General features: G+C 36.1%; 1 protein-coding gene across 7 annotated transcripts in view; it reads left to right on the top strand.

Moving 5' to 3' along the window:
* Positions 1-19,604, top strand: part of METTL8 (methyltransferase 8, tRNA N3-cytidine) — an 86,003-nt gene that overhangs the window by 41,756 nt on the left and 24,643 nt on the right. For all 7 annotated transcript variants that reach the window (XM_086718891.1, XM_086718887.1, XM_086718886.1 and 4 more), the window contains one exon: positions 15,413-15,504. In XM_086718891.1, coding sequence (XP_086575017.1) covers positions 15,420-15,504 — 85 coding nt within the window. In that variant the 5' untranslated portion in view covers positions 15,413-15,419. The remainder of the gene's footprint in view (positions 1-15,412; positions 15,505-19,604) is intronic.

Genomic DNA, 19,604 nt, shown 5'->3' with positions numbered 1-19,604 from the left:
GGCATATACACTGTATGTCTTCTAAGAATAACTCAGTAGTGCAAAACCACTTCTCCTTTGACGCTGGAAGATTTTTCCCCCCCAATTTCAGCTTTATTGATGTATCACTGATATATAAAGGAAGCTTTCTTTAAGTGGAGAAATTGAGATCAGGATTATTTATTCTGTCTCCAGTACCTAGAACAGTCCCTGACACATAAATATTTGTGAAGTAATGACTTAGATAGTTAAAGCTGGAATAAGGGCATTCTAGGTGTGTAAAAAGTCATAAAACACAGAGATTGAAAAGTATAAGACATATTCAGGAGACTGTGAACAGGATAGTTTTCCTAAAATAAGGACTCTTAGAAGATTTATAAATGATAAGGCTGGAATGATATAGAGCAGGTATGGGGGTGGGAGCAGGATTGCGTGAGTTCTGGAATTCACAGCTGAAGTAGAAGGCATTCAAGAGCCACTAAAGAGAAATGGCAGCATACATAGGCTATTAACTATTGTATATTTATTTGGTTAACAGTATACTAACTAGATAGATCAGCAGGTAGAACTAGAAGCAGGAAAGGACCAATAAAGAGAGATCTCAAAGGAAGAATAAATAGAACTTGATGCTTTTGCAGAGTAAAGGAAAAGAAAGCATTTGACTCTGAAGTTTTGATCCAAGATGACTAACTGAAAGTTATTAATTAGTTCCACACTATACAATATGTGGCCACTAGCCAGATGTGGTTATTGAGCACTTGAAACCTAATTAGTCTCGAGTGATATGTGCTGTAACATTTTGAAGACTTAGTATGGGCTCTCTCAGCCTTAGTGCCATCTTTTTGGAAACTTCTGCACCATGAGGAGGAAAAAGCAAATGTTCAGGCTGAAGTGTAAAAGAAGATGAGGTAGAGGTCCAAAGAAACCACTAGCTTGTGAACCCATGGAAGCCACAGGAGCAGAAATAAGGAAAGACAGAGGCGGGGATGCTGTTACCAATTGTTGAACTGCATACCAACTTTCTAGAACTTGATTCAATGGGTCTAGAATGTCCATCACCATCTGATCACAAGGACCACCTTTGAGCGACCCACCTTGTTTATTATACCAAAACAGTTCCTTTTGGTTCTTTGCCCTGGACCCGTGACTTTCAGAAATAATTCTGTTTTCATTTGTGGCTGAATGTAACATGTGTACAATAAATCATCTCTTCTGCTGTCTTAGCTGAAGAAAAAAAAAACAGTACAGGGGTACCTGCGTGTCTGAGTCAGTTAAGCATCTGAGTCATGATTTTGGCTCAGGTCATGATCTCATAGTTTGTGAGTTCAAGCCTCACATCGGGCTCTACACTGATAGTGTGGAGCCTGCTTGGGCTTCTCTCTCTGTTTCTCTGTCTCTCTCTGTCTCTCTCTCTGTCTCTGCCCCTCCCCTGCTCATGTACACTTTCTCTCGAAATAAATAAATAAACATTAAAATAAAAGAAAGTACAAAAAGAAGAGGTAAAATATATCATTAAAATTTTTTTATACTGAACCACATGTTAAGATGATATTGTTTTGGATATATTGAATTAAATAAAATATATTATTAAAATTAATTTTATTTCTTTTAGCTTTTTTTAAAGTTTGTTTATCTTGAGAGTGTGTGCATACACATGTGTGTGAGTAGTGGATGGGGAGGGCAGAAGGGGGGAGGAGAGAGAATCCCAAGCAGGCTCCGTGCTGTCAGCACAGAGCCCAACATGGGACTTGATCCCATGAAACGTGAGATCACAACCTGAGCCAAAATTAAGTCAGACACTTAACCGACTAAACCACCCAGGCATCCCTCTTTTAGCTTTTTTAAAAATGGCTACTAGAAAATTTTAAATTACACCTATGGTTGACATTATATTTTTTTTGGACAGTTGCTGAATTAAACTACTTTGCCTGCCATTACCAGTATGGACAGTTAGAGTAGGCTGTGAGATCATTGCCAGGCAATTAAACCTCCACAGGAACTTCTGGTCCTAGGCAAGACCTTCGTTTACCAAGTTTTTATTCTTCATTAGAGTCTCGTGATTTAGTGGTCTATGTTCTCTTCTTCCATCTGCTACCACCAGCTCTTTTGTCCAAGGTTCCTACCTACCCATTTATGTTCTGTTTTGTCATAGACTCTCAGGGAAGCAAGGGTCCTCTGGGTCAATGCCTCTCAAGCACTGTGGGCTAGTACAAGAATCCCTTGGGGAGTTATTATTTCACTAGGTCTAGAGGTATGGCCCAGGAATTTGTAATTTGAAAAAGCTCTTTTAGTAATTCTGTTGAGCAGCCAGGTTTAGGAATCTTTGATCCAGTCCAGTGGTTTTCAAACTTTTCTTTAGCAGTGGAATTTTTTTCCAGGTGAAGTCTTATCATGGAATCCCAATATTTAAGCGGTAAAAACAAACCTGGTCTTAATGAAGCATGTAGAGGCCTGAGGCACCAACAGCTCCACCTCCCTTTTCCTCTCCCACCGTGCCTCCCTCACTGTAGAAGCCTCATGGCCTCTTAGGGTTTTGTTAATTGAAGTTTGAAAAACCTTAATCTAGTCTCGACAGCTGTCCTTCTCCACAGCATACTCCCTAAAAGGTTGTGCAGCCCATGCCAGGATACTTGTAGCGAACTCTCTCCAAAGGTGGATTCGTACTGTAATAATAAAAATAATTTCCTCCAAAGAAAGAGGAAAGTAAAAGTAGTTGCTTCCTATCATCTCCTCATGTACCTGTTTTGCTGTGGTTGCTTTTTTGTTTGTTTTTTGGGTTTTGGTTTTTGTTTGTTTTTATTGTTTGTTTTTGTTTTTGTTTTTTGCTTAAAGAGAAGATTTGTAAATTAAACTGAAAACCAGAAGACTGGTTTATTTTCCCCTTCCTTCAAGTCCAAGTTCTGTCCAAAAGTTCTGACTTCCTCATTTCCTCCTTTGTGGTTAAGAATGTTTCCTCTCTTGCTGAACTTTGATTTTTAAAAGATGTTTTTAGAAAACTACTGTACCTGTCAGTTCTTTCTCAGAGATGTAAAATTGTCTACAGTTTATTTTTCTGTTTAGCCTCTAATTTAGTTAGTAAGTACTATTTACTCTATATGTGACCCACTTTTTACAAATATTTTTTGAGGAAAAAATAAATATACCCCTTTTTATTCAGTTTCTGATATCCTGAGAAAGAATTGCCCTCCAGCCCATTTCACTAAGAAGCCTGAGTTCTCCAGATAAAGAAGATGGAATGAATCTGAAAAACAAAGTGTTCTTCCTTCAACAAAATGAATAAAAAGTAATAAAAGCAAGCAAAACTACCAATAGCAACCAGAAAAGTCCATAAACATGGCAAATTAGTGATCAAGTAAAGAAACTGTAGATTCATATGTGGCTCAGAGTGGTTTCTGACCTCACCTTCATCTCTCAGAAGCAGTACCAGGAAAAGAAGGTCAGCTGGCAGATCATTACTAATACTCATTAGCAGCCCAGTAAAGGTTGAAAAAGAACTCTTGAAAATAAATGGTTTTGCCTATGGCAGCAGAATTTAAGGTCTCAGCAGAGCAGGGAAAATCCTAAGGCTCACCATTTTCTGGGGTTCCATGCTGAATAGGGAGAACTATCCCAAGCCCAAGTGAAACCCTTTTAGGAATAGGACACATCTTAACTAGATGAGTGAAACCTAGCATAGGACTTAATGAAAGGAAAGGGAAGGGAAGGGGAAAGGAAGGGAGAAAGAAAAAGAGAGAGAGAGGAGGCATGGGGAGGGGAGGGAAGAGAAAACAGATTTCACACCCTCATAAAGGCTGTCCACTACCCAGTGGAGTTTCCTCCATCTCGCTCAATTCTAAGACCCTCAAAATATAGGAAAGTGGATACAATCTATAACGCTGAGCCTTCAAACTGGAATTTACAGAGAAAGATAAAGAGGTCTCTGAGTAAGGTTGGGTGTCAAGAGAATTTATCTGCAGAAAGACAGAAAGACAGAAAGAGGGAGAAAGAACATAGCAAGCATTATTGATTCGTTTGCATTTTCCAGTATTTAAAGGAAATCACAATATGTATTCTCTTTCTTGCCTGGCTTCTTTCACTAAGCATAATTACTTTGAGATTTATCCATGTTGTTGCATGTATCAATAATTTGCTCATTTTCGTTGTAGATAAAAGACTCATGAGAGCTTTTTACAAGCTCTCAAAATTCAGTAAACAAAGCTCATAATAAGAATATATAAAAAGCTCCCAAAATTCAACAAGAGCCCAATAAAAATGGGCAAAATATTTGAACAGATACTCCACCAAAGAAGACTCACAGATTAAAAAAAGAAGATACATGGATAATAAGCACATGAAAAGATGATCAGCATCATTAGTCATTAGGAAAGTGAAAATGAAAGTTAACAATGAGGGGCATATGGCTGGCTCAGTCAGTAGAGCATGTGATTTTTGACCTTCCCATCATGAGTTTGAGCCCCATGTTGGATGTAGAGATTACTTTAAAAATAAATAAATAAATAATAAAAAGCTTTCAAAAAGAAAAAAGCTAAAGACACAATGAGATACTACTACAAACTTATTAGAATAACTAAAATTCAAAATCCTGTACTGAATATTAGAGAGGATGTAGAGGAACTGGAACTTTCATATACTACTGGTGGGAATATAAAATGGTATAACCACTTTGGAAAACAGCTTAGCAGTTTCTTAAAAAACTAAACATAAACCTGTAATATGATTCAGCCATTCAATTCCTAGATATTTACCCAAGAGAAAAGAATGCATATGTCCGTACAAATACTTATACATGATTATTCATAGCAGCTTTATTTGTAGTAGCCAAATTTGGAAACAACCCAAATGTCCATGAGTAAGTAAATGGACACATTGTGTATTATATATTATATATATATATATATATATATATATATATATATATATACATATATATATTATATATATATAATGGAATACTACTCAGTAATAAAAAGGAATGAGATACTGATAAACATAACAATATGGATGAATTTCAAAATAATTATGCTGAGTGAAAGAAGCTAAAAATGAAGAGTATATATTGTATTCTTAGTGCTACACCAGAAAATGCAAACTAATATATAGAGACAGACAGCAGATCAGTGGTTGTCAGTGGAATTGGGGGTGGTGGTGAGAAGGGGAGGGCTGGAAAAGAGGAATTTTAAAGGCACACAAGGAAACTTTCGAGGGTGATGGACATATTCATTGTCTTGACTGTGGCGATTGTTTCCTGAGTGCCAACATATGTCGGAACTTCTCAAATTGTACACTTTAAATATGTGCAGTTTACCATATATCATTTGTACTTCAATAAACCCATTAAAATATAGTTATATCCATACATTGGAAAATAATGTAGTAGTTAATAAAAATAAGAGAGATCTGGGGTGCCTGGGTGGCTCAGTCAGTTAAGCATCCGACTCTTGTCATCGGCTCAGGTCTTAATCCCATGGTCATGAGTTCAAGTCCCACACTGGGCTCTGCACTGGGCATAAAACCTACTTAAAAAAAAGAGAGATCTATGTATGTTGATATTAAGAGATATCAACAACAAAAAGAGCAAGTTGCAGAAAAGTATCGCAGGTCTCATTTTAGTAAGGAATTCTTGTGCATGTGCTATATGTGTATATATATCTTTGTTTTTATATACACAGAGAAAAGTCTGGAAATGTCTACATCATACTGTTTATCTCAGGAATGGGCATGAGGATGAGAGGTAGAGATTAAACTTTATATTTTATATACATTAGTTACTGTTGCAATTTTAAAAGAATGCCTTCCATACACCTATTCCCATCTTACTTTCTACCTGATAAATTCTTTATTCTTTAATAGCTGATTAGAACTCATCTTATTAAAATTTTGAGTTCTACCAAATCTTTTTCATCTTTATGTCTCCAATTCACATTTCAGTGCTTGAAAGATACAGGTTCTCAATAAATGTCTAATGATGGAAGTGGGTATTAGCTTCTTCCAGCAGCTGTGACCTCTATTTAATGGAATAGAGAATATGCAGAATATGCAGAAGTGGGAAGGCATCACTTCTTTCTGTCTGTCTTTTGTAAGTCATTCATTCCTAAGGAAGAAACAGATTTACTAATAAAAATAATCAACGGAAATACTTAACTATAGCCAAAAAGACAAGTGGGCAGCCAGGAGTCATAAGTATAAGTTAGTGTCAATAGTAGAAAAGATTTAATTGAAATTAGTTAAATTATTAGCTGATATACCTGTAATAATTGTATTTCATCCATCTGAGGCTCACATTTGTTTCACTGATTAACATCTCTGAAATCATGATATTTCTTACAACTGATGACATCTTACAATTATAATTGGAGTGTTTTTTTTCCTTTCTTACCGGTACAGAAAATAACTGTCTTAGATTTGACGAATTAGGATAATTATAATTCCGAAGTAGTTAATCTTAATTATATATTGTTTTGAGAATTATTGCTCTTATTTTACTAACACAAAAACTGAGAGACACAGAAAATTTAAATGACTTTTCATTACCATATATCAAAGTTAACATATAGAACACATAGAATCTTTGTTACATTGTTAAAAAAGCATTAAGGTTTTTGCTCTACAGATAAATGGGCAGTAGACATAGAGAGTTGATCCAGGAGGAAGTCCATGTGAGCATATGAGGAAATACACAAGAGTAAAAGAAATACAAATTAAACAATAAGGTACCTTTTTATATCTATTAAAATAGTATCAAAAAAGAAAAGGAGAGAGAAATTTAAGATAACACTCAATTCTGGTTAGCATTGTAAGTTAATATAATGTGTTTAATTATCTTTCTTTTTTTATTTGTGTCATTTGTTCTTTTATTTCCTCTACTAGCTTTTTGGCTATACATCTTTACCTTATTTTTTAGATACTATTCTAGAAAATAGTTTCAAACATTTTCATCTCAGAACCTCTTTAGACTCTAACCTTTTGAGGACACTAAAAGAACTTTTATTCATGTGAATTATATCTAGTGATGTTTTCCATGTTAGAAATTAAAACTGAGCCATTAAAAATATTTAATTCATTTTAAAACAACAACAATCCATTACATGTTATATAAATTACGTATTTTAATGAAAATACCTATTTGTTCCCCCAAAAGAACGGCATTATTTTAAATGTTTGGAAGTCTCTTTAATGTCTGGTTTAATGGAAAAAGCTACATTCTCATATCTGCTTCTTCATTCCATCTGTTGTGATATGTTGTTTCAGTTGAATTATATGAAGAGAATTTGGCCACACACAGATATGTGCTAGTAAAAGAGAGGAGTTTTCACATAGCATTTAAAAATAAGTGTAGGTATTTTTCCTGATATTATACTAAATCTCAGCAATGGTAATTTCTTAGTTACAATACGGAATATGAAACCATATTACTTATAACTCATTGATACATTTTACACTTTGGATATTTTATTTCTGCATCATTTTATAACATTATGCATGGATAATTTTGAGTAGTTTGATTCTCTGTTTTATGTAAATCTTTCAAATGTTGACACATTTCATTATACAACATTTAAGAATTGCTTTTGTAATATAACCACTTCCTCATCAGTAAAATCTCGAAGTATTGATTGGAAAGCTATCAAATTCATGGGTGGACACAACTTTTGCAAAATCGTAATTTTTGTTTTAAAACACAAAATTTATCTTTGGCAGCAAATATTATCATTTGTTTTCCTTAAAGTGGAAGCACATTTCATTTACTTTTAAGATATGTCAGATACCCAAGTCTGAATAACTAAGTTTGTCTATAGTTGCATTTTCAACTAAAAATAGGATTCCCTGAAAACAAAAAAGCAGATAATTCAGTTCACAACATAAACAACCATACAAATTCTTTTCTATAAGTCCGTCGTCGTACTTCACAATGCAGAAATGCTTTATGTATACCTCCCATTTTGTCACATAGAATGTTAAACGTATGTATACCCAAAGGTCAATATTTTATAAAATAGTTTTTATTGCTTTATCAGACACATTCTCCAGTGAATTCTGTTTTTTAGAACAAAACCTGGTGAATTCTTTACCACCCACTGGATGGTGGTGTAGAATCAACAACTACTAGCACATTTTGGTACCACTGTCTTGTTTCATATTAGGGCAGCTGCACTTTCACCTACCATTGTTTTTTATACTATCAGTGTAAACTCAATCAGTGAAAAAGGCAAATAGCAGTATTATATAGTTTTGACTTAGTGAACCACCTGACACGGTGGGCAACACCTTGATAACTATAGTCCTAGAGATTACAGTGTTACTGTCATTATCTTAAGGTGCTTCCTTGACTTGGTACAGTTTACTTAGAATTAATATTGTACCACATAATATAAAATGTTAAAAGAATTACAGTAATATGATTCTACTTATGTATTCACCTTGTGTTATATTGTTGCTGTTTGGTTTACTTCTGTATGTTATAAGCTCTATGATTCATTGTTATTATTTTTGCTACATACAGTTAGTAATTTTGTTAAGAAATTAAGACAAAGTATAAAAAAATTGTCTTATAGTTACCCACATATTTATCACTTCTCATCTCTATATTCTACTCTGTGGCTCTGTGTCTCTATCTAGTACCATTTTCCTTGAGCCTGAAGAACTTTAACATTTCTTATATTATAGATTCTGCTAGTAACAAATTCTCTTAAATTTTGTTTATCTGAAAATGTTTTTATTTTTAAATTTTGAAAGATATTTTCACTGCATATAGAATTCTAGGTTGACAGAGATTTTTCTTTCAGTACTTTAAAGATGTTCATTTGTGTTCTGGCCTCCATTGTTTCCAATGAGAAGTCAGCTGTTTGCAGTGCTTTTCCCCTCTCTATAATTTTTTTAAAGATTTCTTTTTACCTTTGTTTTTTAGAATTTTTCTGTGTATTTAATATGCCTGGGGTTTGCTTTGCTTCCTGGATTTACTATTGGTTACTATTTGTTTGTTTGTTTGTTTGTTTGTTTGTTTTTAATCAAATTTGGAAAAACTTTAGACAGTATTTCTTCAGTTTTTTTTTTTCCTATTCACTCTGTCTCTTCTATTACTGGGACTTCAACTTGTGTGTTTCTTAGACCCAATTTGTATTATACCATAGATTATGAAGACTTGCACCTTTTTTTCCCCAATTTTTTCCCTCTGTTCTCAGTCTGAATAATTTCCATACCTGTAAGTCTTTAAGTTCACTGACCTTTTCTTCCTGTAGTGTCCATTAGCTGTTAAGCCTAGCCAGTGAATTTTTCATTTCAGATATTGTATATGGGCTAAGGTCAAGAATTTCCATTTAATGGTTTCCATTTCTTTGCTGAGGTATCCCCATCTATTCATCAATTCAGTCCATCTTTTCCTCTAAACCTTTGAACCTTTTTTAAAAGCTATTTTAAATTCTTGTGTACTAATTCTGACATTTGAGTCTTCTTAGTCAGTATTTATTGGCTGCCTTTTCTCTTGATTAGGGATCATGTTTTCCTGATTGTTCAAATGCAAATAGTTTTGATTGTGTAGTGGACATTGCGGATGATATCTTTTATGGAATCTGGATTATTTCTAACTTTAAAGGTGTTGGATTTTTTTTCTGGCAGGTGGTTGAATTACTGCCAAATCTCTCTGGTCAGGTAAGATTTAACTTTAAAAAATTGTTTTTTAATATTTAATTATTTTTGAAGGGGAGAGAGAGAGAGAGAGAGAGAGAGAGAGAGAGAGAGAGAGAAACAGAGCATGAGCGGGGGAGGGGCAGAGAGAGAGAGACACAGAATCCGAAGCAGGCCCCAGGCTCTGAGCCATCAGCATAGAGCTGATGTGGGGCTTGAACCCACGAACCGTGAGATTATGACCTGAACCGAAGTCAGTTAACCGACTGAGCCACCCAGGCACCCCAGGTGAGATTTAATTTTAAGTGTTGTTAGGGTGAGACTGTTTTGATATTGTCCTGAATCCAGTTTGGGTCTTATTCCTATTGCATGGCATTTCTAGGGTCTTAACTGAATAATGAAGGTGTTCAGAGTGGTCTTTCCACTCTGGCTTAGCCAAAATTCCAATAACTCTGAGTACTGCACTGCCTATGTCCAGTCAGGTTTTGTTTTTTGTTTTTTTTTCTCTGCCTTCACCTCCAGAATCCATCAGGACCTGTGGAGTCTGTCCTGTTGGTGAATAGCCAGAACTAATTAAACACTAGGAGAACTCTCTTGCAGATTTCAGGAGGCTACCCTTCTGTCCAGCCTTCTCTTCATTATTCTGCTGCACAAAGTTGCACCACCTCAGGAACTCTGAACCCTGATCTCTGCCTTCTCAGCTTACAAAAGTGCCACTCAGTAAGATAGCCACTCTCTGATGGGCTGTACCTCTGTACTATAGTCTAGAACATGACCTAGACCGAAGGCCAGGGTGAATGTGGGGACTGACCTTTTGTGTTTCTCTTCTCTTAGGGATCACAGTCTTGCACTGTCTGAGATGTAATACAGTGCCTAAAAACAATTCCTTCATATATTTTATCCAGTTTTATCATTGTTTATGGTAGAAGGGTAAGCCCATTACTACGTACTCTGTCATGGCCAAAATTACAAGTCCTATTCAGCAATTTTAAGTCATAATTATGAAGATTTTTTTAGCTTTATAGAAAAATGTTTGTGTATATGTATATATACAAATACAGGAAGGGAACTTAAGAACTATTAATCTGTTAGAATATTTAAATGAAAGGAAAGACTTTTTCTCTTGAAAATTTTCTATTATTATTATAATGATAACTGCAATACATATGATTTTGTCATGGAATTAAGGATTATTAATATAATTTTAAGCTGAAACTAATACCCTCCATTTCTTCCTTTTTACCTAAGAATATTTTATTTTTAATTCACCAGTCACCTAATAAATTTGTTAAATTTGTCTTTAAATTTTGTCTTATGATGAGGCTTTTATATACCAACAAGTAACAAAGACAGAAGAGCATTCTATTCATATAGCTTATACTGGGTACTTTAGTTTATATCTGATTATTAAAAATTATAATAGGGGCGCCTGGGTGGCGCAGTCGGTTGAGCGTCCGACTTCAACCAGGTCACGATCTCGCGGTCCGGGAGTTCGAGCCCCGCGTCAGGCTCTGGGCTGATAGCTGATGGCTCGGAGCCTGGAGCCTGTTTCTGATTCTGTGTCTCCCTCTCTCTCTCTCTGCCCCTCCCCCGTTCATGCTCTGTCTCTGTCCCAAAAATAAATAAACGTTGAAAAAAAAAAATTATAATAGTGGCACCACATTCAGCAGAATTTTCAATAGGCAGGATCCTCAAAAATGTTAGTACCCAAGCTAAATTATTGAGGTCTGTGTATGTGTGTGTGTGTGTCTGTGTTTAACTTTTCCAAACCAAACCAAATACACAATTATTTAGACTGTTAACTGCAATCAACTTAAAGCTGAAGCAAGGAATCATCATTTGATTACACTTTACATATAGAAGGAATAAGAAGTATGGACATACGCACATTCATGAACTGAGGTCATAAGACTTACGACTACCACAAAATTATAAGACAAATTCTACCAGCCATATTGTAAAAATTTATTACTCAAAAATTCTTTTATTTTTGATATTTCTTTTTTTAATGTTTTTAATGTTTATTTATATCTGAAGGGAGAGAGACAGCGCATGAGTGGGGAGGGGCAGAGAGAGAGGGAGACACAGAATCCAAAGCAGGCTCTATCCGCACAGAGCCCAACGTGGGGCTTGAACTCACAAACTCATGAGATCATGACCTGAGCCAAAGTCAGATGCCCAACCGACTGAGCCACCCAGGTGCCCCTATTTTTGAGATTTCTTTTTCTCAAATTCAACTTTCCAGGAAAAATGTTAAATGTATTTTGTATTTTCTGCTTAATTCTCTCTCTCTCTTTTTTTAAGTTTGTTTATTTTTGGGAGAGAAACACAGAGAGAGGGAGAGCACACAAGTAGAGCAAAGAAAGAGGGAGATGAATCTCAAGCAGGTTCTGCACTGTCAGTGCAGAGCCTGATGTGGGGCAAGATCATGACCTGAGCCACTATCAGTAGTTGGATGCTTAACCAACTGAGCCACCCAAGTGCCCCAAGAAAATTTTAAAACAGTAATCTCAGTTCTGTTATTTGAACACAATTGTTTTTATTCATCCAATATCTTTATAACTTTATTTAGTTCTGATTATAATACATATACAATTTTGGGATCTGCTGTTTTAACCTCATGTGTCATAAATACTTTTCCATGTTGCTATGTAAACTTTATATTTATAATTTTAAATATCTGGATAATATTCCTTTAAGTTACCATATTTTTTTCATTACCCTGTCACTGAGATTATTTCCAATTTTTTGCTATTATATTTGGTATTGTAGTGAATATCATTTTATAGGTATTTCTCTGTTCTTTTGAGTTACTTTATTACAATAAATTCCCAGAAGCGCAATTCATAGGTCAAACAGTATGGAACACTTTTTTCCTTTGTTGTTAATGATGGTGGTTGTAATACCTGACTATTTTCAGTTTGTTTGTTATTTGTCTCTATGCTTAAATTCTATTGTAATTGTATTTATTACTTACAAACCTGAATGGTTCTTATTGCCGTCTGTTGGGTTTTAGTATATGTGAATCAGACTCTTCTAATATAAAGAAATGCCATAAAGCAGCAGGTCTGGAGGAAGTTCTCATAAATACAGTAGAAACATTTTATAGGTTTCTGTGGGGATTTGGTAACTGTACAGTGGAAAATCTGTTCTGCCGGGGCTTAGGGTATAATATTCCCCTCACTTAGCAGTTAAGAAAATGAAGCAACATAAAGAACAGTGTAAGGAAGTTAGAGCAATTTAAGAAATAACTAAATCTATTAAATACTCAGGAAGAAGCAAGTTAAACTAACAGTTTAAAACAAATGCTTAAAGCTAAAGACCATATATACTCTCATTGTCTCAGAGCTTGATTTTTGTTACAGGGAAATGGATTGTTCTATTTTCTTTCTTATATGCTGTAGAAATTCATAGATGAGAAGCTTGTACCCAGCCTTAGTAATCCTATTTTTTCAATAAATGACCTGTTGCCTTTAATATCATAACTATCATTTAATAATGCTCTATATGGATTTATATATACAGAAAATAAAGTATAATTGCCAGTTCCAAGTTATGTATGTGATTGCTCACATACGTTAAGTCAAAACAAAAATCTGTTCTAATTTCATTCATTGAAGCATGTGAACAAAGCTGCTGAATGATTATTTAGGCTGTGAATGACTGGGTTTTATTTGAAACGACAGTGGTTAAATTTTCATCTTTGGAACTCTGATTTTTTTTGCATTATCATTTACTTTTCTTGAGAATTTCAGTATACCAGTTTTGATCCTATTTAAAGGAAAGCAGTTTCTCACCTTCCAGTGGTGTATTTATAGCCAGGTCACTGGAATATACCCTCTCATATCTGATTGCATAAACATGACTTAAAATAGGACCAAGCTTATCATTCCACCCAAAGTAACTCCTTATTCTGTCTTGGTTACCCCTACTTGATTAATATTCAGGTTTGAGACCTTAGAATCATTCTTGAGTCTGTTGTTCTTCTCCTCGCTGCAGCTAGTTAACCTCTAGGTCACAGCTACAGGTTTTGTCGGTGTCTCTCCCTCTGCTCTGCCTTTCTGTTTGTTGCCACTGCCTTAGTCCTGGGACTTATTATTCCTAGACCACTGAACAGACTTCTCACTGGTCTCCCTTCCACCTCCCCACGTCATTTTCTCTTGTACACTACTAACCTGTTCACACTTAAGATCCTCTGAAATCTGACCATGACCCAGCTGCCAACTTCATCTGCCGTTACCCAAGAGAACCAATCAAAATGGATTTTTTTATTGTTTCCTGTATATACTGTCCATATTCCCAGCTTCATAATGACATGAATAATTGCCCCACCTCCTTTCCCTCTAACCTGGGCTCAAACTCCCCTCCCTCCCAAGCCTTCCTATTTGCCCCAGCTAGCATTAATTGGCTATATTTGCATACAGTAGATGCTAACCAAGTAGACTACCTTGTATTCTCATTTACTTCTGTTAATCTGCCTGCTTCAGGAGAATATAAACCCCATTATGGCCAAAGATAAGTCTTAAATCTCTCAGTATCCCCCACTGTCTTGGTAGACATTAATAGACTACTTACTTGCCAAGAGGATGGACTTGGATTTGAATTCTGGTTCTGTCACTTAATGGCTATCTTACCTTGATTAAGTTACTAAATTTCTCTTTCCTCTTATGAGAAATGAGCATGATTATAACCCCCTCATAGGGTTTTGAAAGAATTAAGTAAGACATATATGTATGTAATGTGCTTACTAGCACAATGCTTAGCACATAATAAATAATAGTAGCTTATCAGTATAATAATTATGACCAGGCTAAGTGCTCAGTTAATGTTTATCAGCCACCATTATGATGCATGTCAAAATGTTGATATTTTGCCCCTTTACAATCAATGAGGTAGCTACAAATATCATATGATATTAATGTTAATTTTTCTTACAATTATCAATAAGCTACATGGAACTTGAATTTTAGATATGTAGTTTCTTTGTTGTTTAGAAAAACGGTTTATTCCTGAAAATTACATCACTCATTCATAGCCTTACCAATTGAGAAAAAGGCATTGCAAACTTTGTAAAAACCAAACAAAAAAACAAAAACAAAAAAAACCAAAAAAACCCAAAAAACTCACCTTTTGTGTATAAAGATGTTGCTTCTATTCCATGAAAACATTTTAGCAGCGGAAAATATCTTCTCATATAGGAAGTATAAATTCTGAAACTGAAAGTACTTATAAAGAGTACAAGATCTTGAAAAGCTGACCTTCTTATATACTATGTGAATTATTCTATCATTTAAATGTAAAAGAATCCATTTACAGAAATTAAGGCAACTAATAAAAATATAAAATTACTTAAAAGACTGAAGGTAAGTGCAAAATATTTTAAAACTTATATCTCTTTGACAGTGAAGTATTAGAATACAATTATTATGAAAGAGATTTTAAAACTGTTAAAGAATGCCATATTCATAAACAAAAGGGCAAATAAATTTAGCCTTAGAGTAAAATAGAGCAAACCATACTAGTACTCAAATAATCATGCACCATAGTGCTCCTGGGACATTACTTCGCAGTCATTTCCAAAAGGTGGCTGGGGCTTGCAACACAGCCAGATTTAAACAGAAGAGCTATAGGAGTTCCAGGATTGTACCAGCACTATCAGAAGAAACATCTGACACAAAATATATTCATTCAACACAGAATTAGTTTGTATCATTTGTCTTTGACTCTGCTAGAATGAAAGATGTATCCTTTGTCACTCTCTTTCTGATTTCAATTATAAAGCAGGTTTTACAACCTTTTCATTTTTTGGTAGGGATCACATGCAGTGGTCAAAAGAAGAAGAAGCAGCTGCCAGAAAAAGAGTAGAGGAAAACTCAGCTGTGCGAGTCCTTCTGGAAGAACAAGGTAGGCAACTACATGTAGTAGCTTCTGGAGCCTGGTTTTTCTCTTTGACCTTCCGCTGATTCAGTTCACATGTTAGTCTGTTTTCCTCCTGTGTCATTACTTTGGAGAGTTCTTAGCTTTTACCTACGCCAATCCACTTGTTCCATTTGGGAGAATTCCATTATTCTAGTGTAGTGGGACAAAGTTAGTGAAATAAATTATGTATTGACTCTTTACTTGCTTTTTTGGTCATCATAGTATTACATTTTTCTGAGAGATACACACAAGGAAATTTTGAAATTTCCCTCTTGCTATGCATCTTTTATTTATTTAGTTAGTTGTTTTTGTTGTTTATTTATTTATTTTGAGAGCGAGACAGAGCTCACAAGCTGGGGAGAAGCAGAGAGAGAGGGAGAGAGAGAATCCTAAGCAGGCTCCATGCTGTCAGTGCAGAGCCAGACCCAGGGCTTGATCTCACGAACCGTGAGATCATGACCTGAGCCAAAATCAAGAGCCAGATGCTTAACTGACTGTGCTACCCAGGTGCCTCACTATGCATCTTTTAGTATGCTGTTGTGCATTTTACTGGCCAGGAATATTTAATAAATTCAGAAACTTTGAGCAAAAAAGGTAAAGTCGTATTAAAAAGTTGTGACCTTTTAGGCTAAACATCAAGGTACTTTTCTTGGAGGCCTTTTGATATTCAGAGTTTAATTGAGGTAAGACCTTGCCAACCTTCGAATCTGGCTTCTAAAAAAATTGGCTAATGCTACTGTTACAAAAACAGAAAATAACAAGCATTGGTAAGGATGTGGAGAAATGGAACCCTTATGCACTGTGCAATTGGTGAAACTGTAAAATGGTGCCACCTCTATGGAAAACAGTATAGAAGTTCTTTAGAAAGTTAAAAATGGAAGTACCATATGATCTAGCAATCCCACCTCTAGATATATAGCCAAAAATTGAAAACAGGGTTTTAAAGGTATATTCACACATCCATGTTCATAGCAACACTAGTCACAATAGGCAAACGGTAGAAGCAATCCACATGTCCCTCGACGGTTAAATGGATAAACAAAATGTGGTATACACACAAGAGGATATTACTCAGCCTCGGAAAGGAAGAAAATCCCACCACATGCTACAACATGGATGAACCTTGAGAATATTATGCTAAGTGAAATAAGTCAGTCACAAAAAAGGCAAATACTATATAATTCCACTTATATGAGATACCTTAAGTAGTCAAATTCATAAAAACGAAAAGTAGAATGGTGGTTACCAGGGGCTGGGGGGAGGAGGAAACACAGAGTTGTTGTTTTAAAACATACAGAGTTTCAGATTTGCAAGATGAAAAAGTTCTGAACCTCTGTTTCACAACAAAGTGAATATACTTAACACTGCTGGACTGTACACTAAAAAATTGTTAAGATGATAAATTTTATGTGATGTGTTTTTTACCACATTTTTTTTAAAGCACACTAGAAAAAACTTGGTCTGTGTCATTCTCACTTCATAGCTAGGAACCCATATACACTTTGACCAACCCATGTACTCTCGAGATAAGACTTTCTACCTTGTTTTTCCTAAAGTGATTTCTCCTTTCAAACAGGTTCGTTCTTTCTTTAAAAAAAAAAAAAAAAAAAAAAAAAAAATTGTTTGAAGTACCAAATACATAGAGAAATTTTCACAACTCTTAAATGAATTGTCCCAAAGCTCATTGAATTTCACCAATATCCACGTCAAGAAACAGATTATTACCATTAACCCCATTACTTCCTCATTTTCTGAACGAATAATAATACTTTTCCAACCCCTCCGACTCCACAAAGAGCAACCACTATTCTGGCTTCTAATACCCTAGACTAGTTTTGCCAGAACAGCTTGGTTTTGGTCATGATGATTTCTCAATCATTCTTGTAGCAGTATCAGAGTACCTGTTAGATGGAGCAAGTGTCAGCAGACTATGGCCAGGGGCAAATCCAGTGTACTGCCGGTTTTTATAAATAAAGTTTTATTGGAACACAGACATAATCATTTATTTACATATTGTCTATGGCTGCTTTTGAGATATATATACAGAGCTGAATAGTTGTAATAGAGACTGTACACAGCCCACAAAGACTACTTACTGTCCGACCCTTTACAGAAAAGTTTGCCAACTCCTGAGATAGAATTTGGTTTCCAGATCAATCCTATGTTCTGAAACCCCCCAGGGAAAGATGTTTTAATTCCTCTGTGCAAGCCAAACATAGTGAAAATCACTAATCTCACCAATAGTCAACTATTATTCTAGTGACTTTAGTATACAATTGTAGCTAAGGTTTGAAAACTGAGCTAATGAGACAGCTTTTAACCAGTGAAGGGGGCATTTCTTCCGTATCTTATTCTCTGCCACCATTAATGACTTACTTTATCCTCTGGCACTGTTTGGTACTCCTTAGAGCTAGTTCTCCTTCCGTATCTTAAGCATGAATATGTCCTGGAGGGTGGGCAGGATAGAAGAGCACCTGATCCACGATGGAACCATTCTATTTTTATGAGCTCCAGCCATGCAGTCCCAGAGTGGGATATAGCCAGGGAGTGTTGGGGCTGGATTTGAGGGTGCATACCAGTGGCAGTTCTGCTTACAAATCAGCCAACATTGCATTCCTTTGCAGGAACTCTGTCACACTGTTTCTGAGGAAGTATAATTTTGCTTCTTTGCCAGCAGCTGCACAGACATATTTTCCACATTACTCAAGCTTCTGCTAGTGGCCACCTGGATGTGACAGAGAGAGTCAAGCCTAAACAGAATTAAAAGTTATCAGTCATCTTAATTCGTTTCCAGGAAGTTAAAAATTATCTACAGTATATTTCCTGATATGAAAAACCAAGAATTTTTTTCATGCTCTCTTGAATATTTGTTTAGGACATAAATAGATGAGCAGTGCTGATAATGTTCCCTTAAAGTGCTCGGTACTGAGGCTGCCTATTTTGGCCTATTTATGTTAACAATGAACTTGAGTGAAGCTAATGAGAAGGTTATTTTAGGGCTTGGAAACCGCAGTAAAGGAAAATGACAGTTCCCACAGAACCATAGTGTGACTGAAATAGAAAGGTGGTGACTGGCCTCTCTCTACAGAAGCAGGAAAAGCAGGCTGGAGAGGACTGATGATACTGCTTTGAAGCATTTGGTTTGCTTATTAGCACATACAGTCTCTTTCTGAGCAAGTTTTCTGGCTGCTGTGGAGACCCAGAACTAAAGACTCCATTTTAAAATGACTCAAAATGGGGAGCCTGGGGAGCTCATTCGGTTAAGCCTCTGACTCTTGATTTCGGCTCAGGTCATGATCTCATAGTTCATGGGTTCAAACCCCGTGCTGGGCTCCATGCTGACATCACAGAGCCTGCTTGGGTTTCTCTCTCTCCCTCTCTCTCTCTCTGCCCCTCCCCCACTTGTGCTGTCTCTGTCTCTCTCAAAATAAGTAAACTTAAAATTTTGTGTTTTTTTTTTTTTAATTTTTTTTTTTCAACGTTTATTTATTTTTGGGACAGAGAGAGACAGAGCATGAACGGGGGAGGGGCAGAGAGAGAGGGAGACACAGAATCGGAAACAGGCTCCAGGCTCTGAGCCATCAGCCCAGAGCCCGACGCGGGGCTCGAACTCACGGACCGTGAGATCGTGACCTGGCTGAAGTCGGACGCTTAACCGACTGCGCCACCCAGGCGCCCCTTAAAATTTTGTTTTAAGTAATAAAAGTAAAATGAAATAAAATGACTCAAAGTGATTGAGGTTTCCCCACCCTGGAATAGAACATGGTGCGATGGACTGCATACATGTCAGGGAATTGCTACAAGGAGGGGACCACACAGGGAGAGTGGCCATTTATGCCATTTAAGTAAGATTGCATAGAGCAGCAATTGAGGCTGCTGTGGGGATGGCAAAGAAAGAGAACTTCTGTTCTGAGGCGCTATGTTCAGTGACAAGACATTACAGTGAGACTAAATACCTTCTCAGCCACCCAGCCAGTCCCTGCCAGGTCCTGCTAGGCTGTGGAAGTCCGGGGGGAAGCTTCTAATTTGATATCTAGTGTCTCTGATGAATACAGGTCAAGGTGAATGGATCCATTTAAAAGCTC

This window comes from Puma concolor, chromosome C1 (genome assembly GCF_028749965.1).
Source record: "Puma concolor isolate L17-30 chromosome C1, mPumCon1.1.hap2, whole genome shotgun sequence".
Lineage (NCBI taxonomy): Eukaryota > Metazoa > Chordata > Mammalia > Carnivora > Felidae > Puma > Puma concolor.
Note: the sequence above shows the minus strand (reverse complement) of the source record. Positions and strands in the feature narration are given on the sequence as shown.